We start from the raw sequence: 23,727 nt of genomic DNA on the forward strand, positions 1-23,727 counted from the left end.
TCATAGAATGCGTTTGATCCTGATGGTGCTTGGGGCCTCGTCCTACGAGACGGAGCGAGGGGACCGTCGGAGCGAGGGGGACAGGTGTTTCATCAGGCGCTCGTTACGTCAGCCGCTCGTTGTTTATGTGTCTGAACGCGCGTGGCTGTGACAAAAGTGAATTGCCGACGTGGAGAGAATGAAGTTGTAAAACATTAAAGTGTCACGGCCGGAGGACCTCGCGGTGGTCTCACCCGGGGTCAAATCCGCGTCTCGGTCACCCCAAACAGCATGACACCAGGGTTACCAATGACTCACACAGAGACCCATAGACTCTCATAGAGACCCATAGACTCACACAGACCCATAGACTCGCACAGAGACCCATAGACTCACACAGAGACCCATAGACTCACACAGAGACCCATAGACTCACACAGAGACCCAAAGACCCACACAGAGACCCATAGACTCACACAGAGACCCATAGAATCACACAGAGACCCGTAGACTCAGAGACCCATAGACTCACACGCGACCCATAGACTCACACGCGACCCATAGACTCACACAGAGACCCATAGACTCACACGCGACCCATAGACTCACACGCGACCCATAGACCCACACGCGACCCATAGACTCACACAGCGACCCATAGACCCACACAGAGACCCATAGACTCACACGCGACCCATAGACTCACACGCGACCCATAGACCCACACGCGACCCATAGACTCACACAGCGACCCATAGACCCACACAGAGACCCATAGACTCACACGCGACCCATAGACTCACACGCGACCCATAGACCCACACGCGACCTATAGACTCACACGCGACCCATAGACTCACACAGAGACCCATAGACTCACACGCGACCCATAGACTCACACGCGACCCATAGACTCACACAGAGACCCATAGACTCACACAGAGACCCATAGACTCACACGCGACCCATAGACTCACACGCGACCCATAGACTCACACAGAGACCCATAGACTCACACAGAGACCCATAGACTCACACGCGACCCATAGACTCACACGCGACCCATAGACGCACACGCGACCCATAGACTCACACAGAGACCCATAGACTCACACGCGACCCATAGACTCACACGCGACCCATAGACTCACACGCGACCCATAGACTCACACAGAGACCCATAGACTCACACGCGACCCATAGACTCACACGCGACCCATAGACCCACACAGAGACCCATAGACTCACACAGAGACCCATAGACTCACACAGAGACCCATAGACTCACACAGAGACCCTTAGACTCACACAGAGACCCATAGACTCACACAGAGACCCATAGACTCACACAGAGACCCAAAGACCCACACAGAGACCCATAGACTCACACAGAGACCCATAGAATCACACAGAGACCCGTAGACTCAGAGACCCATAGACTCACACGCGACCCATAGACTCACACAGAGACCCATAGACTCACACGCGACCCATAGACCCACACAGAGACCCATAGACTCACACAGCGACCCATAGACCCACACAGAGACCCATAGACTCACACAGCTACCAAGATAGACTGCGTTGTGTTGAAACTGGGGACTCAAGTCCACTTTGCTCAACTCCACCAACCTTAGCACTTTCACTACCCCTACTCCCGTACCCCCGTGCCCCCCATGTACCCCCCCCCTGTATCCCCCCCCCCTGTACCCCCCTTGTGTCCCCCTTGTACCCCCGTGTCCCCCTGTACCCCGTGCCCCCTGTAACCGTGTCTCCCCGTGCCCCCCCCCGCCCCCAGCTGGCTGAACGCGCTGTTCTCCGTGGGGCGCAAGCGGCAGCTGCAGGGCGAGGACCTCTACGATGCCATGCCCAGCGACACCTCGCAGTTCCAGGGCAACGAGCTGCAGAGGTGAGCACCAGTCACCAGTCACCAGGCACCAGTCACCAGGCACCAGGCACCAGGCACCAGGCACCAGTCACCCGTCACCCGTCACCCGTCACCCGTCACCCGTCACCCGGCACCAGGCACCAGGCACCAGTCACCAGGCACCAGTCACCAGGCACCAGGCACCAGGCACCAGTCACCAGGCACCAGGCACCAGGCACCAGTCACCAGGCACCAGGCACCAGGCACCAGTCACAGGCACCAGGCACCAGGCACCAGGCACCAGTCACCAGGCACCAGGCACCAGGCACCAGGCACCAGTCACAGGCACCAGTCACCAGTCACCAGGCACCAGGCACCAGGCACCAGGCACCAGTCACCAGGCACCAGGCACCAGGCACCAGGCACCAGGCACCAGGCACCAGTCACCAGGCACCAGGCACCAGTCACAGGCACCAGTCACCAGGCACCAGGCACCAGTCACCAGGCACCAGGCACCAGGCACCAGGCACCAGTCACCAGGCACCAGGCACCAGGCACCAGTCACCAGGCACCAGGCACCAGGCACCAGTCACCAGGCACCAGGCACCAGGCACCAGGCACCAGGCACCAGTCACCAGGCACCAGGCACCAGTCACAGGCACCAGTCACCAGGCACCAGGCACCAGTCACCAGGCACCAGGCACCAGTCACCAGGCACCAGGCACCAGTCACCAGGCACCAGGCACCAGTCACAGGCACCAGTCACCAGGCACCAGGCACCAGGCACCAGGCACCAGTCACCAGGCACCAGGCACCAGGCACCAGTCACCAGGCACCAGGCACCAGTCACAGGCACCAGTCACCAGGCACCAGGCACCAGTCACCAGTCACCAGGCACCAGGCACCAGGCACCAGGCACCAGTCACCCGTCACCCGTCACCCGTCACCCGTCACCCGTCACCCGGCACCAGGCACCAGGCACCAGGCACCAGTCACCAGGCACCAGTCACCAGGCACCAGTCACCAGGCACCAGGCACCAGTCACCAGTCACCAGGCACCAGGCACCAGTCACCAGGCACCAGGCACCAGGCACCAGTCACAGGCACCAGGCACCAGTCACCAGTCACCAGGCACCAGGCACCAGTCACCAGTCACAGGCACCAGTCACCAGTCACCAGGCACCAGGCACCAGTCACCAGGCACCAGGCACCAGGCACCAGGCACCAGGCACCAGTCACCAGGCACCAGGCACTAGTCACAGGCACCAGTCACCAGGCACCAGGCACCAGTCACCAGGCACCAGGCACCAGTCACCAGGCACCAGGCACCAGTCACCAGGCACCAGGCACCAGGCACCAGGCACCAGGCACCAGGCACCAGGCACCAGGCACCAGGCACCAGTCACAGGCACCAGTCACCAGGCACCAGTCACCAGGCACCAGTCACAGGCACCAGTCACCAGGCACCAGGCACCAGGCACCAGGCACCAGTCACCAGGCACCAGGCACCAGTCACAGGCACCAGTCACCAGGCACCAGGCACCAGTCACAGGCACCAGTCACCAGGCACCAGGCACCAGGCACCAGTCACCAGGCACCAGTCACAGGCACCAGGCACCAGTCACCAGGCACCAGTCACAGGCACCAGGCACCAGGCACCAGGCACCAGTCACAGGCACCAGTCACCAGGCACCAGGCACCAGGCACCAGTCACCAGGCACCAGTCACCAGGCACCAGTCACAGGCACCAGGCACCAGGCACCAGGCACCAGTCACAGGCACCAGTCACCAGGCACCAGGCACCAGGCACCAGTCACCAGGCACCAGACACCAGTCACCCGTCACCCGGCAGCACACTGGCTATCACCCCTTCCAGCAACGCATCCGGCCCATGCTCTCTCTCTCTCGCTCGCTCGCCCACAGCAATCGATTTGACAACGATCGACTAATCCATAATAGAGGTTTTTTTTAATTGGGTTAGATCGCGTAAATAGAAAAATGTGTCGTTAAACCCGCCACCACCCGACAGCCAATTAGTAAGTAAACAGAACGTGGCCAATTCAACACCGGTGTGTTGGAGAGCAAATCCACAACATTTGCAATCTGAGTACCGTGACGTTTCGCCAGTAATTACAACCAGCTTCATCAGGCGACAGCCAGAGTTGTGGAGAAATCCTCCTCCTGTGCTCGCTCCTTAGATAGTCACCGTCGCAAGCAGTCATCGTTACAACGAATCTGTCGCACGACGTGTACAGCGTGGTGAAGTATGGTCAAAACCACCCCCACCCAGCCCCACCCAGCCCCACCCACACCCCACCCCCCCACCAACCTCCACGCCAACCCACCCCCACTCACCCCCACCCACACCCCACCCCCCCCCACCCACCCCCACCCACCACCACCCACCACCACCACCCACCACCACCCCCACCCACACCCCACCCCCCCACCAACCTCCACGCCAACCCACCCCGACCCACCCCCACGCACACACCCACACCCCGACCCACCCACCCCCCCACCCACACCGACCCACCCCCACTCAACCCCACCACCACCCACCCACCCCCACCCACCCCCACCCACCACCACCCCCCACCACCCCCACCCACCCCCACCCCCCCACCACCACCCACCACCTACCCCCCCACCCCCCCCCTTGATTATCTTGACGAGCGGTGGGAGGAGGAGGCCTTCATCCAGCAGCGGATTGCCGAACAAAATCGCCGCGAGCGACGTGAGCGACACAAAAAAAGAGATGACAATTTAAATTGAAATGACAATCCGCGTGAAGAGAGCGACAAAGTGGAATAACCAGAAACGCGAGGGTGGAAGTGTAAATAGTGATGATAAATGCAATTATGCGGAATACAAAGTGCAAATAATGAAAATTGTTCTTCTGCCAGAGGCGACGGAGTGCCACGTGGGTTCTCCCACGGTGGGTCACTGCCACCTCCTCGCAAGAGACGTCCATTTCAACTAAAACTACATCTTTTATTTTACCAGGTAAGGGGCCCCGACTGAGCCAAGTAGCTGTCACAAATGATCGCTCGACGAGTAAGTGGCTTGTCGTCATCGTTGCGTGGAAATGTAGAGCAGCAGCCAAAAACTCCGAGAGCACGGCGACGTTGATTCTAAACGGGGAGGGAAAAACTGGAGGACCCGGAGAAAAATCCACGCGACCACGGGGAGAGAGAGAGACACCGCAGGCTCCAAATCAGCAGCAGCAGGCATCGTCAGGGTTGGGATGGAACCCACGACCTCCTGCATACCAGGCGAGGTAGTCAACATCTCCCAGCCACCGTGATGATGAGAGAGAGACGCAAACTTCAAATATCCAGCAAGCATCGTCAGGGTTGGGGATTGAACCCGCGGCCTCCTGCATACCAGGCGGGGTAGTCAATATCTCTCCACAGTAGCGCCCCTGCCCCCCCCCCCCCAACGTGGAAGAGTAGGCCAATAGACCTCTCTCCCACGAGAGCTCCCTCGAGTGTAGGCCGCTTCCACCAGCGGTGGGCGGAGCGAGCACGTTGCGGGGGCTACACCTTTGCCTTCAAGGCGTGAGGATTGCCCCATTCCCCCATGGCCCCCACCCCTCGACCCCCCACCAACCTGAGGTTGAACTTCGAACCCCAGGGTGCCGAGTCACCGCGTCGGCTGACCGCGCGGGACGCGTGCGCGGTGCGCTGCGTGTCAACTCGCCTTTGTCTCCCCCCCCCCCCCCCCCCCGGACATTAACACAAAAGTCAAAGTGCCCCCGTGTAGCCGACACAGACAGTTTGGGGCAAGTGCTGTTAGCGACTACATAATGAAGGCCGGCTCAACAACAACAACAACCACCACAACTTCAACAACCACAACAACGACAACGAGCCGCAAGTCAAGGCTAAGTGTTGGTGATGTTACCACGGTGCTTGTGTCAGGCTAGGTGCCCACTCTAAGGCAACGTGAGGTGTGGAAGGCTCGCTTACAGGAGATTATGGCAGATGCACCAGCTGTACCCACTGCTGTGCTAACTCGCTGCGTTTTTAATCTGCCCGACGCTCCGAGCGTGGTTGTGACCATCGCTCCTCCGCCCTCCTCTGTTGCTGGAGGGCGACTGCCTCCAACTACCCAGCAGCAGCAGCAGCGTCCTTCACGAGCCTCCTCCTCCACAGAGACCGATCTTGACGCCACCGGTACCAGTCTTTGACAAGTCCACTCAGCTCCACATCCTCCCATGACGCATCAGTCCCATCTCATCTCCAGGCCGTGCCGCGCCCGTGTAGCCCCCTCGATGCGGCCAAACAGAAGCTGCTTGGGCATGCGGGCTACGTGACCCAGCCAAACGCAGCCTTGCATGCCGGAGGAGCTTACCGATGATGGGACCAAGTCCAGATCTGTCAAGAGTCTGTGAATCTCCTCCGTCGCACAACCCAGCCTGGTGGTTGGCTAACCCCAGCGTGGATATGTAGTAGTCAGGACCAGTCTGGATGTTATGGTGGGGGCAGGCGCGGGGCTTCCTCTTTAAAGGGCTCCACGTTTCGCAAGCGCATGGATGAGAGAGGAAATTCCGAGCCGTGGCCGAGAAAGGCCCCGTGACTTCGTGTGGCGAGAGATGGGGCGGGCGGGCTACTGGCCTCCGCACGGCATCGCTTTACGCTGCTGGATGGCAACATGACGCCTCTCTGGTCGCTTTTTGGTGTGAAGCCGCTCCACTGCTCAGCTGGAGGTGGTCACGAGAGCACGTGGCCATGGGTTGGAATGCAAACATTGGAGAGTGGATGGGTGGTGATGAAGGGGGGGTGATGGGGGGGTGATGGGGGTGGGGGTAATGGGGGGGGGGGTGATGTGGGGGCGGAGTTGTTTGATGACAAACACCTCCACCCCCCCTGTAGGTGATTTGTTTTTGGTGGGGTTGGGAGAACGGCCCCAGTCATTCTGTGGCAAGTTCACACTCAGACGCACAAGACAAAGATCCCCCATGTAGCCTGGAACAGACTGTTGGGGCAAGTGCTGTTAGCGAGGAGCACCTATGAAGGGCCGGCACTGTGGCACACGAGGGGGTGGGTGGCCAGCACCACGCCCGGCCGCCTTTGTCTCCCCACTGTTAAATTTTACACGTACAAAAAGACGTGCACGACACGCATGCCCACAACAACACCAACAGCTGTCATTCACCACTAATTAGTAGCGGTGACGTCACCACGGCGCCTGTGCCAGGCCAGGTGCACTATGAGGCCACGTGAAGTGTCAAAGGCTCGCCAACGGGAGGTCTCGGGACAGACCCAGCAGGTGCCAGGAGTTGACCGACTGAGTTGACCGGCCGATGCACCACCTGTGCCCCACACTGTACCAACTCGCTGTATTTTATCCGCCCGGAGGTTCCGCTCGTTGTTGTGAGCGTCGCTCCTCTGCCCTCCGCTATTGCTGGAGGGCGACTGCCTCCAACTGCCCAGTAGCAGCGACCTTCACGAGCCTCCTCCATCGAGGCCGACCTTGACGCCGCTGGTTCCAGTATACACACATTCACATTACGAAGATAACAATCCCCTGGTTGTAAATTCTTGAGATGAGGGCTGTTAGCCAGCACCTATAATAAACATGCAAACACATAAAAACCTCGTGCGAGGCTAGGTGCACTTTGAACGCACGTGAAGTGTTGCTGGCAGGAGATCACATGACGTGTGTGTGTGTTGTGGATTTACCGGCTAAGATGATTGGCAGATGCATCAAAGATTCCCCGTTTAGCCGAAAAACAGACTGTTGGGGCAAGTGCTGTTAGCGAGTAACCGCATCTATGAATATTCTTTGGTTCTTTCGGTAAAGTCACGTAGAGAGAAGGCCGGCACGGCACACGAGGGGGTGGGTGGCCAGCACCACGCCTGGCCACCTTTGTCTCCCCAGTGGCGATGTTTACCACACACCGCATCGGATCATCATTTGAGTCTGAGTCGACCTAGGATGAGCACAGGACTGGTGCAGATTCTTCACTGGTGTTGTTTGTGGCCGTGAGCCGAAACCGAACTTGGGTCAAGGCCTGGGTTCATAGCGCAGCGCCGCACCAACCGCTCTGCCAGCGCCTCCCATCAGCCTTGGGGGCGATCCGCTGCTGGATGGCACTCAACCCTCCCCAAGCCGCCACCTCCACCTCTCACGAGCATGCCGTGCAAACAGCAACAGTCACCACGGCACTTGTGCCAGGCTAGGTGCAGGAGGTCACGGGACAGACCCAGGTGCCATGGGTTGACTGCTGTGCCAGGCTAGGTGCAGGAGGTCACGGGACAGACCCAGGTGCCGTGGGTTGACTCCTGTGCCAGGCTAGGTGCAGGAGGTCACGGGACAAACCCAGCGCCGTGGGTTGACTGTTGTGCCAGGCTAGGTGCAGGAGGTTACGGGACAAACCCAGGTGCCGTGGGTTGACTCCTGTGCCAGGCTAGGTGCAGGAGGTCACGGGACAAACCCAGCGCCGTGGGTTGACTGTTGTGCCAGGCTAGGTGCAGGAGGTCACGGGACAGACCCAGGTGCCGTGGGTTGACTCCTGTGCCAGGCTAGGTGCAGGAGGTCACGGGACAAACCCAGCGCCGTGGGTTGACTGTTGTGCCAGGCTAGGTGCAGGAGGTCACGGGACAGACCCAGGTGCCGTGGGTTGACTCCTGTGCCAGGCTAGGTGCAGGAGGTCACGGGACAAACCCAGCGCTGTGGGTTGACTGCTGTGCCAGACTAGGTGCAGGAGGTCACGGGACAAACCCAGCGCTGTGGGTTGACTGCTGTGCCAGACTAGGTGCAGGAGGTCACGGGACAGACCCAGGTGCCATGGGTTGACTGCTGTGCCAGGCTAGGTGCAGGAGGTCACGGGACAGACCCAGGTGCCGTGGGTTGACTCCTGTGCCAGGCTAGGTGCAGGAGGTCACGGGACAAACCCAGCGCCGTGGGTTGACTGTTGTGCCAGGCTAGGTGCAGGAGGTCACGGGACAAACCCAGGTGCCGTGGGTTGACTCCTGTGCCAGGCTAGGTGCAGGAGGTCACGGGACAAACCCAGCGCCGTGGGTTGACTGTTGTGCCAGGCTAGGTGCAGGAGGTCACGGGACAGACCCAGGTGCCGTGGGTTGACTCCTGTGCCAGGCTAGGTGCAGGAGGTCACGGGACAAACCCAGCGCCGTGGGTTGACTGTTGTGCCAGGCTAGGTGCAGGAGGTCACGGGACAGACCCAGGTGCCGTGGGTTGACTCCTGTGCCAGGCTAGGTGCAGGAGGTCACGGGACAAACCCAGCGCTGTGGGTTGACTGCTGTGCCAGACTAGGTGCAGGAGGTCACGGGACAAACCCAGCGCTGTGGGTTGACTGCTGTGCCAGACTAGGTGCAGGAGGTCACGGGACAGACCCAGGTGGTGCAATGGGTTGACTGCTGTGCCAGGCTAGGGGCAGGAGGTCACGGGACAGACCCAGGTGCCATGGGTTGACTGCTGTGCCAGGCTAGGTGCAGGAGGTTACGGGACAGACCCAGGTGCTGTGGATTGACTGTTGTGCCAGGCTAGGTGCAGGAGGTCATGGAACAGATCCAGGTGCCGTGGGTTGACTGCTGTGCCAGGCTAGGTGCAGGAAGTCACGGGACAGACCCAGGTGCCGTGGGATGACTGCTGTGCCAGGCTAGGTGCAGGAGATCACGGGACAGACCCAGGTGCCGTGGGTTGACTGCTGTGCCAGGCTAGGTGCAGGAGGTTGCGGGACAGACCCAGGTGCCGTGGGATGACTGCTGTGCCAGGCTAGGTGTAGGAGGTCACGGGACAAACCCAGCGCCGTGGGTTAACTGCTGTGCCAGGCTAGGTGCAGGAGGTCATTTGGGCAGACCCAGGTGCCGTGGATTGATTGCTGTACCAGGCTAGGTGCAGGAGGCCACGGGACAGACCCAGGTGGTGCAATGGGTTGACTGCTGTGCCAGGCTAGGTGCAGGAGGTCACGGGACAGACCCAGGTGCCTTGGGTTAACTGCTGTGCCAGGCTAGGTGCCGGAGGTCACAGTGCCTGCACACGAGCTGATTTCATCGCTCCATCGCTTGACACGCTCGACACAAAAAAAAGTCAAATTCACTTACCCATGTTTACATCCCTGAGCCAGTGGTGGAAAGTCCACATTCCCATGGCGGGGCCGGCCAGGTGGGCGGGCGAGAGAGTCTATCCATAGGACACCTACATGTTGACTTCCCCACAAGTTGGTACGAGTTGTATCGACCCTGGAGGCAAGGAATGATGATGATGATGATTGGCCGAATCAAACTCCCACCCCAACCGGGTTTTAAACTGGAGACCCGCCACCGACGTTCTGAGCTGCTTTTCCTCAACCAATAATGATTAGCCACCTGGTCCGGTTGAGTGCGCCGCATACATAATGTCAACATTGCGTATACACAATGTTTACATTGTGTATACGCAATGTTGACATTGTGTATACGCAATGTTTACATTGTGTATACGCAATGTATACACAATGTAAACAGTATGTATACATAATGTTTACATTATGTATACGCAACATTGCGTATACATAATGTCAACATTGCGTATACACAATGTCAACATTATGTATACATAATGTTGACATTGTGTATACGCAATGTTCACATTGCGTATACATAATGTATACAGCGTGTACTGCGCACGGGCGTCTGCGAACCCATTGTTTCCACCCGCGGTGCGTCAGTGGCGTGCGTCGTGGTTTGACCATACTTCACCGTGCCCGTCACAGTGCCGCTGGGTGGGTGGAGGGACGGCTCGGCCACTGCTCCGCCGTATGTCCGCCTAAGGTCGCAAACGGGTTTTGATTCCTTACCCGTATCCGTACCCGGCCGCACCAGGGTCGCAAACGGCTACCCGTACCTGTACCCGGCCGGGTACGAGTAGCCGGGTATCGAGTAGGGTACGGGTATCGGGTACCCGGTTGCGACCTCTGATGTCCGCTGCGTAGCCGTTGCTCGGAATTGAACTCGGGACGCGGGGGTTTGCGGGGCAGTGTCTGCTGACCGCTATGCCACCGCTCCAAAGACAAAGATCTCCCATATAGCCTGTAACAGACTGTTGGGGCAAGTGCTGTTAGCGAGTAGCACCTATGAAGGCCGGCGCGGCACATGGGGGGGTGGGTGGCCAGCACCACGCCCGGCCGCCTTTGTCTCCCTCGTGGCGATGTTTACACATCGCACCAGGTGCTCATTTGAGGCCGAGTTGACCTAGGGGAGGCCCAGGACCGGTTCATGCATACAGGACGTCCTCGACTTGTGAGCGTCCGTACTTACGAAGCGGCTTCCATGAAAGGGTAGAACCTGTTCTTATATCTTGACTAGCAGTCGCCGCCTGCTTCGCGGGCGGTGTGTATATACTTGGTTGGTGGGGAGTTGAAAGTGGCTGGACACAATAGACATGTTTTGGTGATTGTTTTATGTTTATTTTTGTGAGGTTATATGATTTTTTTTCAGACGCTCAATCGACAATATTAAAGAATGCAACTTATTCAAATATAGAATGCAACTTATTGAAATATCTGGCGATACACGATATTCTTCGTGTACACTCCGTCTTCCTCCTCGTCGTCAGGTCCCTCAATAAGCGCCTTGATGTTGGATCTTGCCGTGACTCGCGATAGTGCCACGTCGGCAAGGGAGGTCACATGATGTTGCTGATCATCCCGAGCTCTCAAGCTCCTCTTAGTGGCATTGCCCTTGTGCTCTTCGCCTTTTGGCGTCCTCTGGTCTAACACTGATTGAGACTAGACTCTAAAGCAAGCTGCCTATGGTGGAGACCAATCAGTTTCAAAGACAACACTTCGTATACTACCGGACCATGTTTTTTTGTTTGCATGTTCAACACAAGTGTATGTGGTTAACGCAGACATGATTCCTTGCAAAAGGTTTCAGTTTGGTGTTTATACATCTTCACGCAACTGTTGTATTGCCAGAAAGGGTTGAAACCTATTCTCATGTTCGCATCTGTTTAACTTTAACTTCAAACGCGAACTCGCAGCTACAAACTCCACGTCGTGAGTCTGCGTCGCGCTGGGAGCGCGGACATGCGCGTGTGTGTGTGGATGTGTGTGTGTGTGTGGATGTGTGTGTGTGTGGATGTGTGTGTGTGTATGTGTGTGTGTGTGGATGTGTGTGTGTGGATATGTGTGTGTGTGTGTGGATGTGTGTGTGTGTGTGTGTGGATGTGTGTGTGTGGATGTGTGTGTATGTGTGTGTGGATGTGTGTGTGTGTGGATATGTGTGTGTGTGTGTGGATGTGTGTGTGTGTGGATGTGTGTGTGTGTGGATGTGTGTGTGTGGATATGTGTGTGTGTGTGTGGATATGTGTGTGTGTGTGTGTGGATATGTGTGTGTGTGTGGATATGTGTGTGTGTGTGGATGTGTGTGTGTGGATGTGTGTGTGTGTGGATGTGTGTGTGTGTGTATGTGTGTGTGTGGGTATGTGTGTGTGTGGGTATGTGTGTGTGTGGATATGTGTGTGTGTGTGTGTGGAGGTCCTGGCAAGGATTATTCAACATCGCCTTGCTAGGCACGCTGAGGAGAGGCTTGCGGAGCCCCAATGCGGTTTCAGGAAAGGGCGGTCCTGCACAGATGCCATATTTTCTGTCCGTCTGCTACAGCAGAGGTGTAGGGAATTCCAAAAAGACCTACATCTCTGCTTTATTGACCTGGTCAAGGCCTATGATACCATCAGTAGGACTGGGCTCTGGGTTGTTCTTCGTGCTTTCGGAGTCCCTGACCCTCTGCTCACGATCATTAAGGACCTTCATGATGGTGAGCGGGCCCGGGTAAAACTACGTGGCCGGGAGTCGGAGCCTTTCCCTGTACACCTTGGGGTGCGACAGGGATGTCCTCTGGCTCCCACATTATTTAACATCTATTTCGACTGCGTAGTTCGTGAAGCCTTCAATAGCTGTACCGGGGGAATTACCATTTGGTACAGATATAATGGGAGGCTGATCGACGCCCGGGTGCGATCAAGGGATGGCTCCCTATTGGTCAACCACGTTATGTATGCCGATGATTTGGTAATAGCTGCTCATTCAGAAGAGGAGTTGGAGACGCTGCTGCTGAGACTGGAGCGTGCCACTAAGAGGTGGGGCCTTACCATCAGCCCCACCAAAACTAAGCACCTGCCTGGGTATTTTGTACCATCGGGCACTCCACCCCCACAACTCCCAATCGGTGATGGGGCAGTTGTGGAGAGAGTGGAGAGTTTCCCATACCTGGGCAGTGTGCTTATGACCGGCTCCAGTTTATCAGCAGAGGTCTCACTCCGAATCAGTCGAGCGGCAATATCTTTTCATCGGTTGCGTGACGCTGTGTGGAAGCTACCTGGTCTGTCGCTCCGCACGAAGCTTCAGGTCTTCTCGGCCACGGTCATTCCCTCCCTTCTCTACGCTTGCGAAACGTGGACCCCCCTAGTGGAGCATCTTCGCCGGTTGGAAACATTTAGGCTGGCCTGCCTACGATCCATCCTGGGTTTAACCAGGCTGGATTGTGTGAGGAGCTCACAAGTCCTTGAAAGATCTGGGCAAAGTCCCATCAGTGAGCTCCTCCGGCAGGCAAGGCTGCGTTGGCTGGGTCATGTAGCCCGCATGCCCAGCCACCGCATGCCTAAACAGCTTTTGTTCGGCCGGATCGAGGGGGCTAAACGGGCGCGGCACGGGCTAGAGAAGAGATGGAGTGATGTGGTACAGGAGGACGTGGAGCTGAGTGGACTTGCCGATGACTGGTACCAGCGGTGTCAAGATCGGCCTCAGTGGAGGAGGCTCGTGAAGGACGCTACTGGGCAGTTGGAGGCAGTCGCCCTCCAACAACAACGGAGGGCGGAGGAGCGACGCTCACAACAACGAGCGGAGCGCCGGGTGGCTAAAGCACAGCAAGTTGGCACAGTAGGGGGCACAGGTGGTGCATCAGCCAGTCGTCTCGGTCATCTCGGTCAGTCGACCCGTGGCACCTGGGTCTGCCCCGTGACCTCCTGCCAGCGGGCGTTCGACACTTCACGTGGCCTCAGGGTGCACATGGCCTGGCACAAGCGTCGTGGTGACGTCACCGCCACTTAGTGGCGAATGGCGGTTGTTGTTGTTGTTGTTGTGTGGATATGTGTGTGTGTGGATGTGTGGATGTGTGTGTGTGCGCGTGCGGACATGCATGTGTGTGTGTGGATGTGTGTGTGTGTGGATCTGTGTGTGTGTGTATGTGTGTGTGTATGTGTGTGTGTGGATGTGCACCTCCTCGTGTACCATGCTGGCCTTCATAGGTGCTATTCGCTAACGGCATATGAAAAAAAATCTGAGTAGATTTTACCCTTTCTGGAAATGAAACTGGAGGTGCTAAGATGTTCCAACACTAACATAGAAACCTTTTGCAAGGGATAAAACACTGCATTAATCACACGCCGTACTTGTGAAGTAAATGCGAACAAAACGTGTTCCCGGGTCTGTCCCGTGGCCTCCTGCACCTAGCCTGGTACAGCAGTCAACCCACGTTACCTGGGTCTGTCCCGTAGCCTCCTGCACCTAGCCTGGCACAGCAGTCATCCCATGACACAGGTGAGACTAAACCCTGAAGAAGGCTGCTGTCTCTAATGTAGACCAATCAGTTTCAAAGCCAATGCATCATCTATTACACTGGTCTACAGCCAAAAATGCTTCCGAAATAAATGTAGTCCAACTTTACTAATTCTGGGTCACTGAGAATGAACACGATGCTTAAAATTGTTGATTGGCTCTAGTGTGCAAGATATGCTACTGATACAATTTGTTTTTTTCGGTAAAGTCACGTAGGTAAAAAATAAATAAAAAATAAATAAAAACAACTACATGAAATTACGACGTTTCGGAGGCAACACAAGCTTCTGTCTCCGAAACGTCGTGATTTTATTTCGTTGTTTTTATTTTTATTTATTTATTTTTTACCTACGTGCCTTTACCGAATAAACCAAAGAGTATGAATCCTTGCAGTCACGAAAGCTTCAAATCTAGAATATGCTACTGGGTCAGTATTTACGACCCTGGACTTGGGAATGGCGGAGGATTAGTGAGTTATAAAGGGAAGGGATCTACATTTAAACCAGAAATGACTAAAATACATCTTTGACTGGATCTATGAATAAATATATGACTGGGTTTTGACGGTACTTGCTTTTTGAGCAAAACAATTAATGATTCAACCTGAACCTGGTATTGCATCATACACGATATGAATTGCATCATGTTATTCCTAGAAGTCATGGATGATGCAATCATAACTAGGCTTACATCCCTCTGCTGAACAAATTGTCCTATGTCAGCTCTAGAAATCATACTGGTAGGAACCTCCTGGTTACACCAGCCCACAGGAGATTATTGTGTCCGTCGTGCAGGAAGGGGCTGGGTGGGGGGTGGGAGAGGTGGGGCTGGGTGGGGAGGGGCTGGTCACCCCGTGGTACCCTTATAAAACTCAACGTTTAACCTACTCACGCCGGCTTGTGCCCGCCCTCACAGTCGGGCATATTTGCGGAATACACCACGCCGCCGTTGACCCTGCAGGCCATTGACCGAGCAACCCGACGTTCCTACCAGCTCCCTCCGCAGGAATGTGTTAGAGTCATGTTGTCTTATTTGTCAGTGTTTGATTTTGCAAAGGGACACATTTCTGTTGAGCCAAAGTGAGCAGAGATGCCTCGTACTTGTGTGAACAAAGCTGATAACTTCTGCTGTGTTTATGGTCAAGTGACTTTTGCATCATACAAGTGCAGTATAACCACTATGGTTGAGAAAGCCTACCACCTTTATTTTGGCTGCAAAATTGGAGATCAGGACAAGATGTGGGCCCCACCCTTATGCTGCAACACTTCTGCAACAAATCTTCGCCAGTGGTTGAACAGGAAAACAAAAATCTAAGATCATATCAGCAACGATTACTTCTGCATGGCGCTTCAAGTTGGGTGTGTCAAAGTAGAAAGAATGGACTGTGCATTATCCAAACATGCCATCAGCTGTACGCCCAGTACCCCACGGAGAAGGACTGCCGGTTCCTGATGCACCAGAATCATTCTCACTTGAGTCAGACGAGGAAGAGGATGAAACCTCTAGTCCTGAACCATCAAGGTCACATGACCCAGATTTTCTCCCATCCTTCTCTGAACCACAACTCATAACACAAGGTGAACTGAAAGACCTTGTCAGGGATTTGGAACTACCCAAGAGTAAGGCAGAGCTGTTGGGCTCCAGACTGCAGCAGTAGAATTTCCTGGCAGGTCATGTTAGGGCTTCCATGTTCCGTGACCGTCAAAAGGATCTTGTCCCATTCTTCTTCATGGAAGGTGATCTTGTAGCCTGCAACAACATCGATGGTGTGATGGCATCCCTCAACATCGTTCATGAACCAGATGAGTGGAGACTGTTCATTTATTCATCGAAGATGAGTCTTAAAGCTGTTTTGCTGCATAATGGTAATGTTTTGCCATCAATCCCAGTTGGTCATGCAGTCCATATGAAGGAAACCTATGACAACATGAAACAACTTTTGAGGTGCGTAAACTCTGACCAACATCAGTGGCAGCTTTGTGGTGATTTGAAGGTTGTTGCTCTCTTGCTTGGTCTGCAGACAGGATACACAAAGTACTGCTGCTTTCTCTGCAAATGGGATAGTCGTGTGAGAGATTCCCACTACATCAAGACAGATTGGCCACTCCGACAGTCATTGGAGCCTGGGAGGAAAAGTGTTCAGCATCCACCACTTGTTGAATCAAGAATTATTTTGTTACCACCCTTACACATCAACTACAGAGAGTTGGTGGAATACATCAAGGCATACAAAAGCCTTGGTTGTGACATGTCACTAAAGATACAATGTTTGCACTCTCATCTCGATGTTTTTCCCACTGAACTGCAGAGCAGGGAGCTATGAGCATGGAAAGCGATGTCACCAGGACATTGCAACAATGGAGAAACGCTCTCAGGGCAAATGGAGCCCGTCAATGTTTGCAGACGATTGCTGGACAGTGACAAGAGACGCTCCATTTAAATGAATACAAGAGACAAGCCAAGAAGCGCCGAGTAGACACTGAATAAGGTCTAAACTATGTACTTATATACATACACATAACAGTTTTTTGCCATTTGTTTCATAATACATTTTACTTATATAACCCTTTTGCTGATTTTTTTAAGTGTTACATGAACAGGACAGGTGACATGTGATCATGTTAGCAACCATGAACATGCAAACAAGGACATGCTCTGATTTTTATCAGGTGTGTCAAAGAAGAAAACGTGGACTGTGCATTATCCATACATTCCATTGGCGATACGCCCAGTACCCCACAGAGCATGTCCTTGTTTGCATGTGTAGTGAGTCCAACTGAATCGCAGACGTTGTCTAGGAAGCAACACGTTTTATTGAACTCTCAGCACAATATACTCCAGGCTATTAACACAACATACTCCAGGCTATTAACACACCATACTCCAGGCTGTTAATACAACAAACACTCGTGGTGGTGACCACCCAACTAACCACGCTAAGGCGAAACTAGACACGGTTCCGCTATCCCGGTACGGACCACAAGCTGGGTCCCGGACCGCGTGGCTGGAGGCTTCTTCAAGCTTGACGTGGATCTGCTGCCTCTCCAACAGTAAGAACCCCGAGCCCCTCACAGGGCCCCCCCCCCCCCCCCGCTTGTATCGGGCCGGGCTGGGGCTGGCCCCGCCTCTCGCCCCGCCCACCTTCTCGATCGCTCTCGCCTCCTTGCCCGAAGGCTCTCGAAAGTTCTTCCCGGACCACGTGACCACCCATTGGCCCCCTCCACCGGTGGCCCCCTCCAGTATCATCCGGTCACGTGTCCCCAGGTTAGCCAGAGTATCATGCCCCCAACGTAGCCCTAGCTGGCTGACACTCTCTCGCTCTCTCAACGGGAGCCCGCACCGCACGCTGTGCATTGTGCGTGGTACCCGCTTAACCAGCGCTCACCCGAGCCCCCACTAGGGCTGGTACTACACCCCGTGTCCGGGGTGTACACACAATAGGAGACATCCTGGCAAGGCCGGCACCACACGGTGACATTACCAGTCACTACACATGTCCACCACAAGTCCCGAGTGTGGTTAATGCAGTTACTTGATTCCTTCTAAGAGATATCGCTTTGGTGTTTGAACATCTTAACATTGGCAGAAAGGGTAAAATCTATTTTTGTTTTTTTCATACTTTTGTAATGATTCTCGGACAACTTCTTGTCTTCATTGTTGATACTATGAGACCTCCTTTACCAGTGGCAAAATATAGTAATAGGTTTTTACCCTTTCAACTGGTAAAGGAGGTCTCATAGTGTAAATGCTTACCCCGAGCTCTCAATACTCTGATAGTGCGCTGTCTTTGAGTTGTACGCCTTTTGGCGTCATCTGGTCCAACACCATGTGAGACTAGGCTCTAAGAAAAGCTGTCTCGGGTGTGGACCAATCAACTTCAAGGACAGTGCATATCATCATTATCAGAGTTGTTTATTTTTGTTTGCATTTTGACTGCTTGTGTTGTGGTTATTGCAATCATGATGCCTTGTATAAAGGTGTCAGTTTTTGTACCATTTGAAAGGGTAAACACCTATTACTTCATTGTTTATATTTATTAAGGCACGCCGCGCAGATAACATGGTCGCGTATCCTGCAGATACTTGGGCTAGGATTAACATACAATTACTTGGGCTAGGATAACAACAGATACGTAATTCAGACGCAAATGTACAATATGTATTATTTCAGTGATATTAACCATGGCTTCCCTTTTGTGTTGAACCGTAACAATTTCCTACCGCTCGACGTCCGGATGTTGTTGTGTTCCGACTTACGAACGGGTCCCATGAACTAATTGTGTTCGTAACCCGAGGACTGTTCCGACATACGCACACGGTTATACATAACTCACATGCCCACACACACACGTACACCACACATCAACAAAGACAAAGATCCCCCGTATAGCCTTTAACAGACTGCTCAGGTAACTGCTCTTAGCGGAGGTTCACGAGGGGAGCGGGTGGCCAGCACCACGCCCAGCCGCCTGTGTCTCCCCGGTGGCGATGTTCACTGCACACCGCACCAGTGCCGGATTAAGCTAGTGCGGGGCCTGTAGAATGATGTTATAAAGGGACCCTGAATAAAAAAAAAAACACGTAAATATTAAAACACATCTTTTACTTGCATAATACATTTTATTTTTTCATTTTTGCTATACAGCCAGATAATGCGAGAAATCGCTAACCTTAAACACCCAGGCGTTCATAAAAGTTGAAGGCAGTATAGTACTATAGTGATAGAGCAAGTGCAGAATCACTGAACCGGAATTGATAATTGCTTGAAAGCATTTAGCGCGGGGCCTTGGGGACCGTAGCGTGTGCAGCTACTTTTGCTACGAGGATCACCCAGCACTGCACCGCACCCAGGTACTCATTTGAGGCCGAGTAGACCTAGGGGAGCCCCAGGACCAGTTAAGATATCCGTGTTGGCGTGGGCGGGAATCGAACCGCGGTGGCTGGGTTCGTCACACAGTGCGCTCACCGCTGCGCTGCACATCAAAGACACAACGCGGGCACCCATTGCACGTCCAGGCCGTTCTACCTGTGTGTCGCCTGTCTGCCTTCCCATCTGTCTCCGCGTCTCTCTCTCTGTCTGTCTCTCTCTCCCCCGCCCCCCCCCCCCATGTATCTCTGTCTGTCTCTCCTCCCCCCCCCCCATGTCTCTCTGTCTGTCTCTCCCCCCATGTCTCTCTGTCTGTATCCTCGTGTCTCCCCCCCCTCCCCCCGTGTATCTCTGCCTGTCTCTCCCCCCCCCCCCCGTGTCTCTCTGTCTGTCTCCTCGTGTCTCCCACCCCCTCCCCCCGTGTCTCTCTGTCTGTCTCCCCCCCCCCCTCCCCCCGTGTCTCTCTGTCTGTCTCCCATCCCCCTCCCCCCGTGTCTCTCTGTCTGTCTCCTCGTGTCTCCCCCCCCCCTCCCCCCGTGTCTCTCTGTCTGTATCTCCCCCCCCCACCCCGTGTCTCTCTGTCTGTCTCCTCGTGTCTCCCCCCCCCCCCCCCGTGTCTCCCTGTCTGTCTCTCCCCCCGTGTCTCGTCCACGTGTTTGTCTGTCAGCTTCATCACGTAATCTACCTGGGTCCCCCCTCCACCGGCCCCCCCTCGCCCCCCCTCCAGCCCCCCCCACGCCCCCCACGCCCCCCAGCCCTCCCCCCCACCCCCCTCCCCGCACCGCCCTCTTCACAGAATGGAATCCCAGATTAGCCTCATTATCCCTAGAGCTTAAAATACCAACGGCAACCACCACAGGTACAACCACGACCACAACAACAACACAACAACCTTGACCACAACAATAACACAACAATCACCACCACAACAATAACCACCACAACAATCACCACCACAACAAAAACACAACAATCACCACCACAACAATAACACAACAATCACCACCACAGCAATAACACAACAATCACCACCACAACAATAACACAACAATCACCACCACAACAATAACACAACAATCACCACCACAACAATAACACAACAATCACCACCACAACAATAACACAACAATCACCACCACAACAATAACACAACAATCACCACCACAACAATAACACAACAATCACCACCACAACAATAACACAACAATCACCACCACAACAATAACACAACAATCACCGCCACAACAATAACACAACAAAAACACAACCACCGCCATGTGTGTCCCCGTACGACTGTTGCACTGCGCTAGAGTGAGCGATGGCGTGAGGAGCCCCAGAATGCAGCAGTGGAGAGAGCACGGCTCGCTACGTTCACGCTACGGTGCGGCCGTGGTGGCTAGGAGATGTTAACTACCTCGTCTGGTATGCAGGAGGTCGTGGGTTAGATCCCGACCCTGACGCCTGCTGCTGTATATTTGGAGTCTGCGTGTCTCTCTCTCTCTCACCATCATCACGGTGGCTAGGAGATGTTGACTACCTCGCCTGGTATACAAGAGGTCGTGAGTTAGATCCCGATCCTGACGCCTGCTGCTGTATATTTGGAGTCTGCGTGTCTCCCTCTCCCCGTGGTCGCGTGGATTTTTCTCCGGGTCCTCTGGTTTTTCTCTCCAAATGTAGAATTAGCGTCTCTACACGTTTCGAGTATTTGGCTGCTACTCTACATTTCCACGTGATGATGATGACGATGATAAGCCCACTTCGTTGAGCTATCATTTGTGATGCCAAGGGTCGCTTCTGAAAAACAACTCCGTCGCTCGGTGGGGTCTTACCTGGTAAAATACAAAAATGTTCAAATAGTTTTAAAATGCTGACGATCGAGCGTCGTCGTAAACATGTTTTGTACACATCCCATCAGTCCAGGCAGCCTTCCTCTCCCTGAGTGCCGCCCAAGTTGGGGAGGGAGAGAGAGAGAGACGCAAACTCCAAATATACAGCAGCAGGCGTCGTCAGGGTCGGGATCGACCCCACGACCTCCTGCACACCAGGCGAGGTAGTTAACATCTCCTAGCCACCGTGATGATGATGAGAGAGAGACGCAAACTCCAAATATACAGCAGCAGGCGTCAGGATCGGGATGGAACCCACGACCTCCTGTATACCACGCGAGGTAGTTAACATCTCCTAGCCACCGTGAAGATGATGAAATAGAGACACACAGACTCCAATTATACAGCAGCAGCAGGCGTCGTCAGGGTCGGGATCGACCCCACGACCTCCTGCACACCAGGCGAGGTAGTTAACATCTCCTAGCCACCGTGAAGATGATGAAAGAGAGACACGCAGACTCCATATACAACAGGCGTCAGAGTCGGGATCGACCCCACGACCTCCTCCATACCAGGCGAGGTAGTTAACATCTCCTAGCCACCGTGATGATGATGAGAAAGAGACACGCAGACTCCAAATATACAGCAGGCGTCAGGGTCGGGATTGAACCTATGACCTCCTGCGTACCAGACGAGGTAGTTAACATCTCCTAGCCACCGTGATGATGAGAGAGAGAGAGACGCAGACTCCAAATATACAGCAGCAGGCGTCGTCACAGCCGGGATTGAGCCCACGACCTCCTGCACACCGTGTCAGGTCATCGCTACGGGCGGAAAGCGGGACGCTGTTGGTGGCATAGCGGGGTTGGGGGGGTGTATGGGACGCTGTTGGTGGCATAGCGGGGTTGGGGGGGGGTGTATGGGACGCTGTTGGTGGCATAGCGGGGTTGGGGGGGTGTATGGGACGCTGTTGGTGGCATAACGGGGTTGGGGGGGGTATGGGACGCTGTTGGTGGCATAGCGGGGTTGGGGGGGGGGTATGGGACGCTGTTGGTGGCATAGCGGGGTTGGGGGGGGGGTATGGGACGCTGTTGGTGGCATAGCGGGTTTGGGGGGGTGTATGGGACACTGTTGGTGGCATAGCGGGGTTGGGGGGTGTATGGGACGCTGTTGGTGACATAGCGGGGTTGGGGGGGTGTATGGGACACTGTTGGTGGCATAGCGGGGTTGGGGGGGGGGTATGGGACGCTGTTGGTGGCATAGCGGGGTTGGGGGGGTGTATGGGACGCTGTTGGTGACATAGCGGGGTTGGGGGGGGTGTATGGGACACTGTTGGTGGCATAGCGGGGTTGGGGGGGTGTATGGGACGCTGTTGGTTACATAGCGGGGTTGGGGGGGTGTATGGGACGCTGTTGGTGGCATAGCGGGGTTGGGGGGGGGTGTATGGGACGCTGTTGGTGACATAGCGGGGTTGGGGGGGTGTATGGGACGCTGTTGGTGACATAGCGGGGTTGGGGGGGGGGGTATGGGACGCTGTTGGTGGCATAGCGGGGTTGGGGGGGGGGGTATGGGACGCTGTTGGTGGCATAGCGGGGTTGGGGGGGGGGTATGGGACGCTGTTGGTGGCATAGCGGGGTTGGGGGGGTGTATGGGACGCTGTTGGTGACATAGCGGGGTTGGGGGGGTGTATGGGACGCTGTTGGTGGCATAGCGGGGTTGGGGGGGGTGTATGGGACGCTGTTGGTGACATAACGGGGTTGGGGGGGTGTATGGGACGCTGTTGGTGACATAGCGGGGTTGGGGGGGTGTATGGGACGCTGTTGGTGACATAGCGGGGTTGGGGGGGTGTATGGGACGCTGTTGGTGACATAGCGGGGTTGGGGGGGTGTATGGGACGCTGTTGGTGACATAGCGGGGTTGGGGGGGTGTATGGGACGCTGTTGGTGACATAGCGGGGTTGGGGGGGGTGTATGTGATGCTGTTGGTGGCATAGCGGGGTTGGGGGGGGTGTATGGGACACTGTTGGTGACATAGCGGGGTTGGGGGGGTGTATGGGACGCTGTTGGTGACATAGCAGGGTTGGGGGGGTGTATGGGACGCTGTTGGTGGCATAGCGGGGTTGGGGGGGTGTATGGGACGCTGTTGGTGACATAGCGGGGTTGGGGGGGGTGTATGTGATGCTGTTGGTGGCATAGCGGGGTTGGGGGGGGTGTATGGGACACTGTTGGTGACATAGCGGGGTTGGGGGGGTGTATGGGACGCTGTTGGTGACATAGCGGGGTTGGGGGGGTGTATGGGACGCTGTTGGTGACATAGCGGGGTTGGGGGGGTGTATGGGACGCTGTTGGTGACATAGCGGGGTTGGGGGGGGGGTATGGGACGCTGTTGGTGGCATAGCGGGGTTGGGGGGGTGTATGGGACGCTGTTGGTGACATAGCGGGGTTGGGGGGGTGTATGGGACGCTGTTGGTGGCATAGCGGGGTTGGGGGGGTGTATGGGACGATGTTGGTGGCATAGCGGGGTTGGGGGGGGGGTATGGGACGCTGTTGGTGACATAGCGGGGTTGGGGGGGGGGGGTATGGGATGCTGTTGGTGACATAGCGGGGTTGGGGGGGGGGTATGGG

General features: G+C 55.4%; 1 protein-coding gene across 1 annotated transcript in view; it reads left to right on the forward strand.

Moving 5' to 3' along the window:
* ABCC4 (ATP binding cassette subfamily C member 4 (PEL blood group)) overlaps window positions 1-23,727 on the forward strand; it is a 105,228-nt gene that overhangs the window by 15,444 nt on the left and 66,057 nt on the right. The window contains 1 exon segment of the mRNA XM_078880239.1: window positions 1,778-1,888. Coding sequence (XP_078736365.1) covers window positions 1,778-1,888 — 111 coding nt within the window.

This window comes from Lampetra fluviatilis, chromosome 56 (assembly GCF_964198595.1).
Source record: "Lampetra fluviatilis chromosome 56, kcLamFluv1.1, whole genome shotgun sequence".
Lineage (NCBI taxonomy): Eukaryota > Metazoa > Chordata > Hyperoartia > Petromyzontiformes > Petromyzontidae > Lampetra > Lampetra fluviatilis.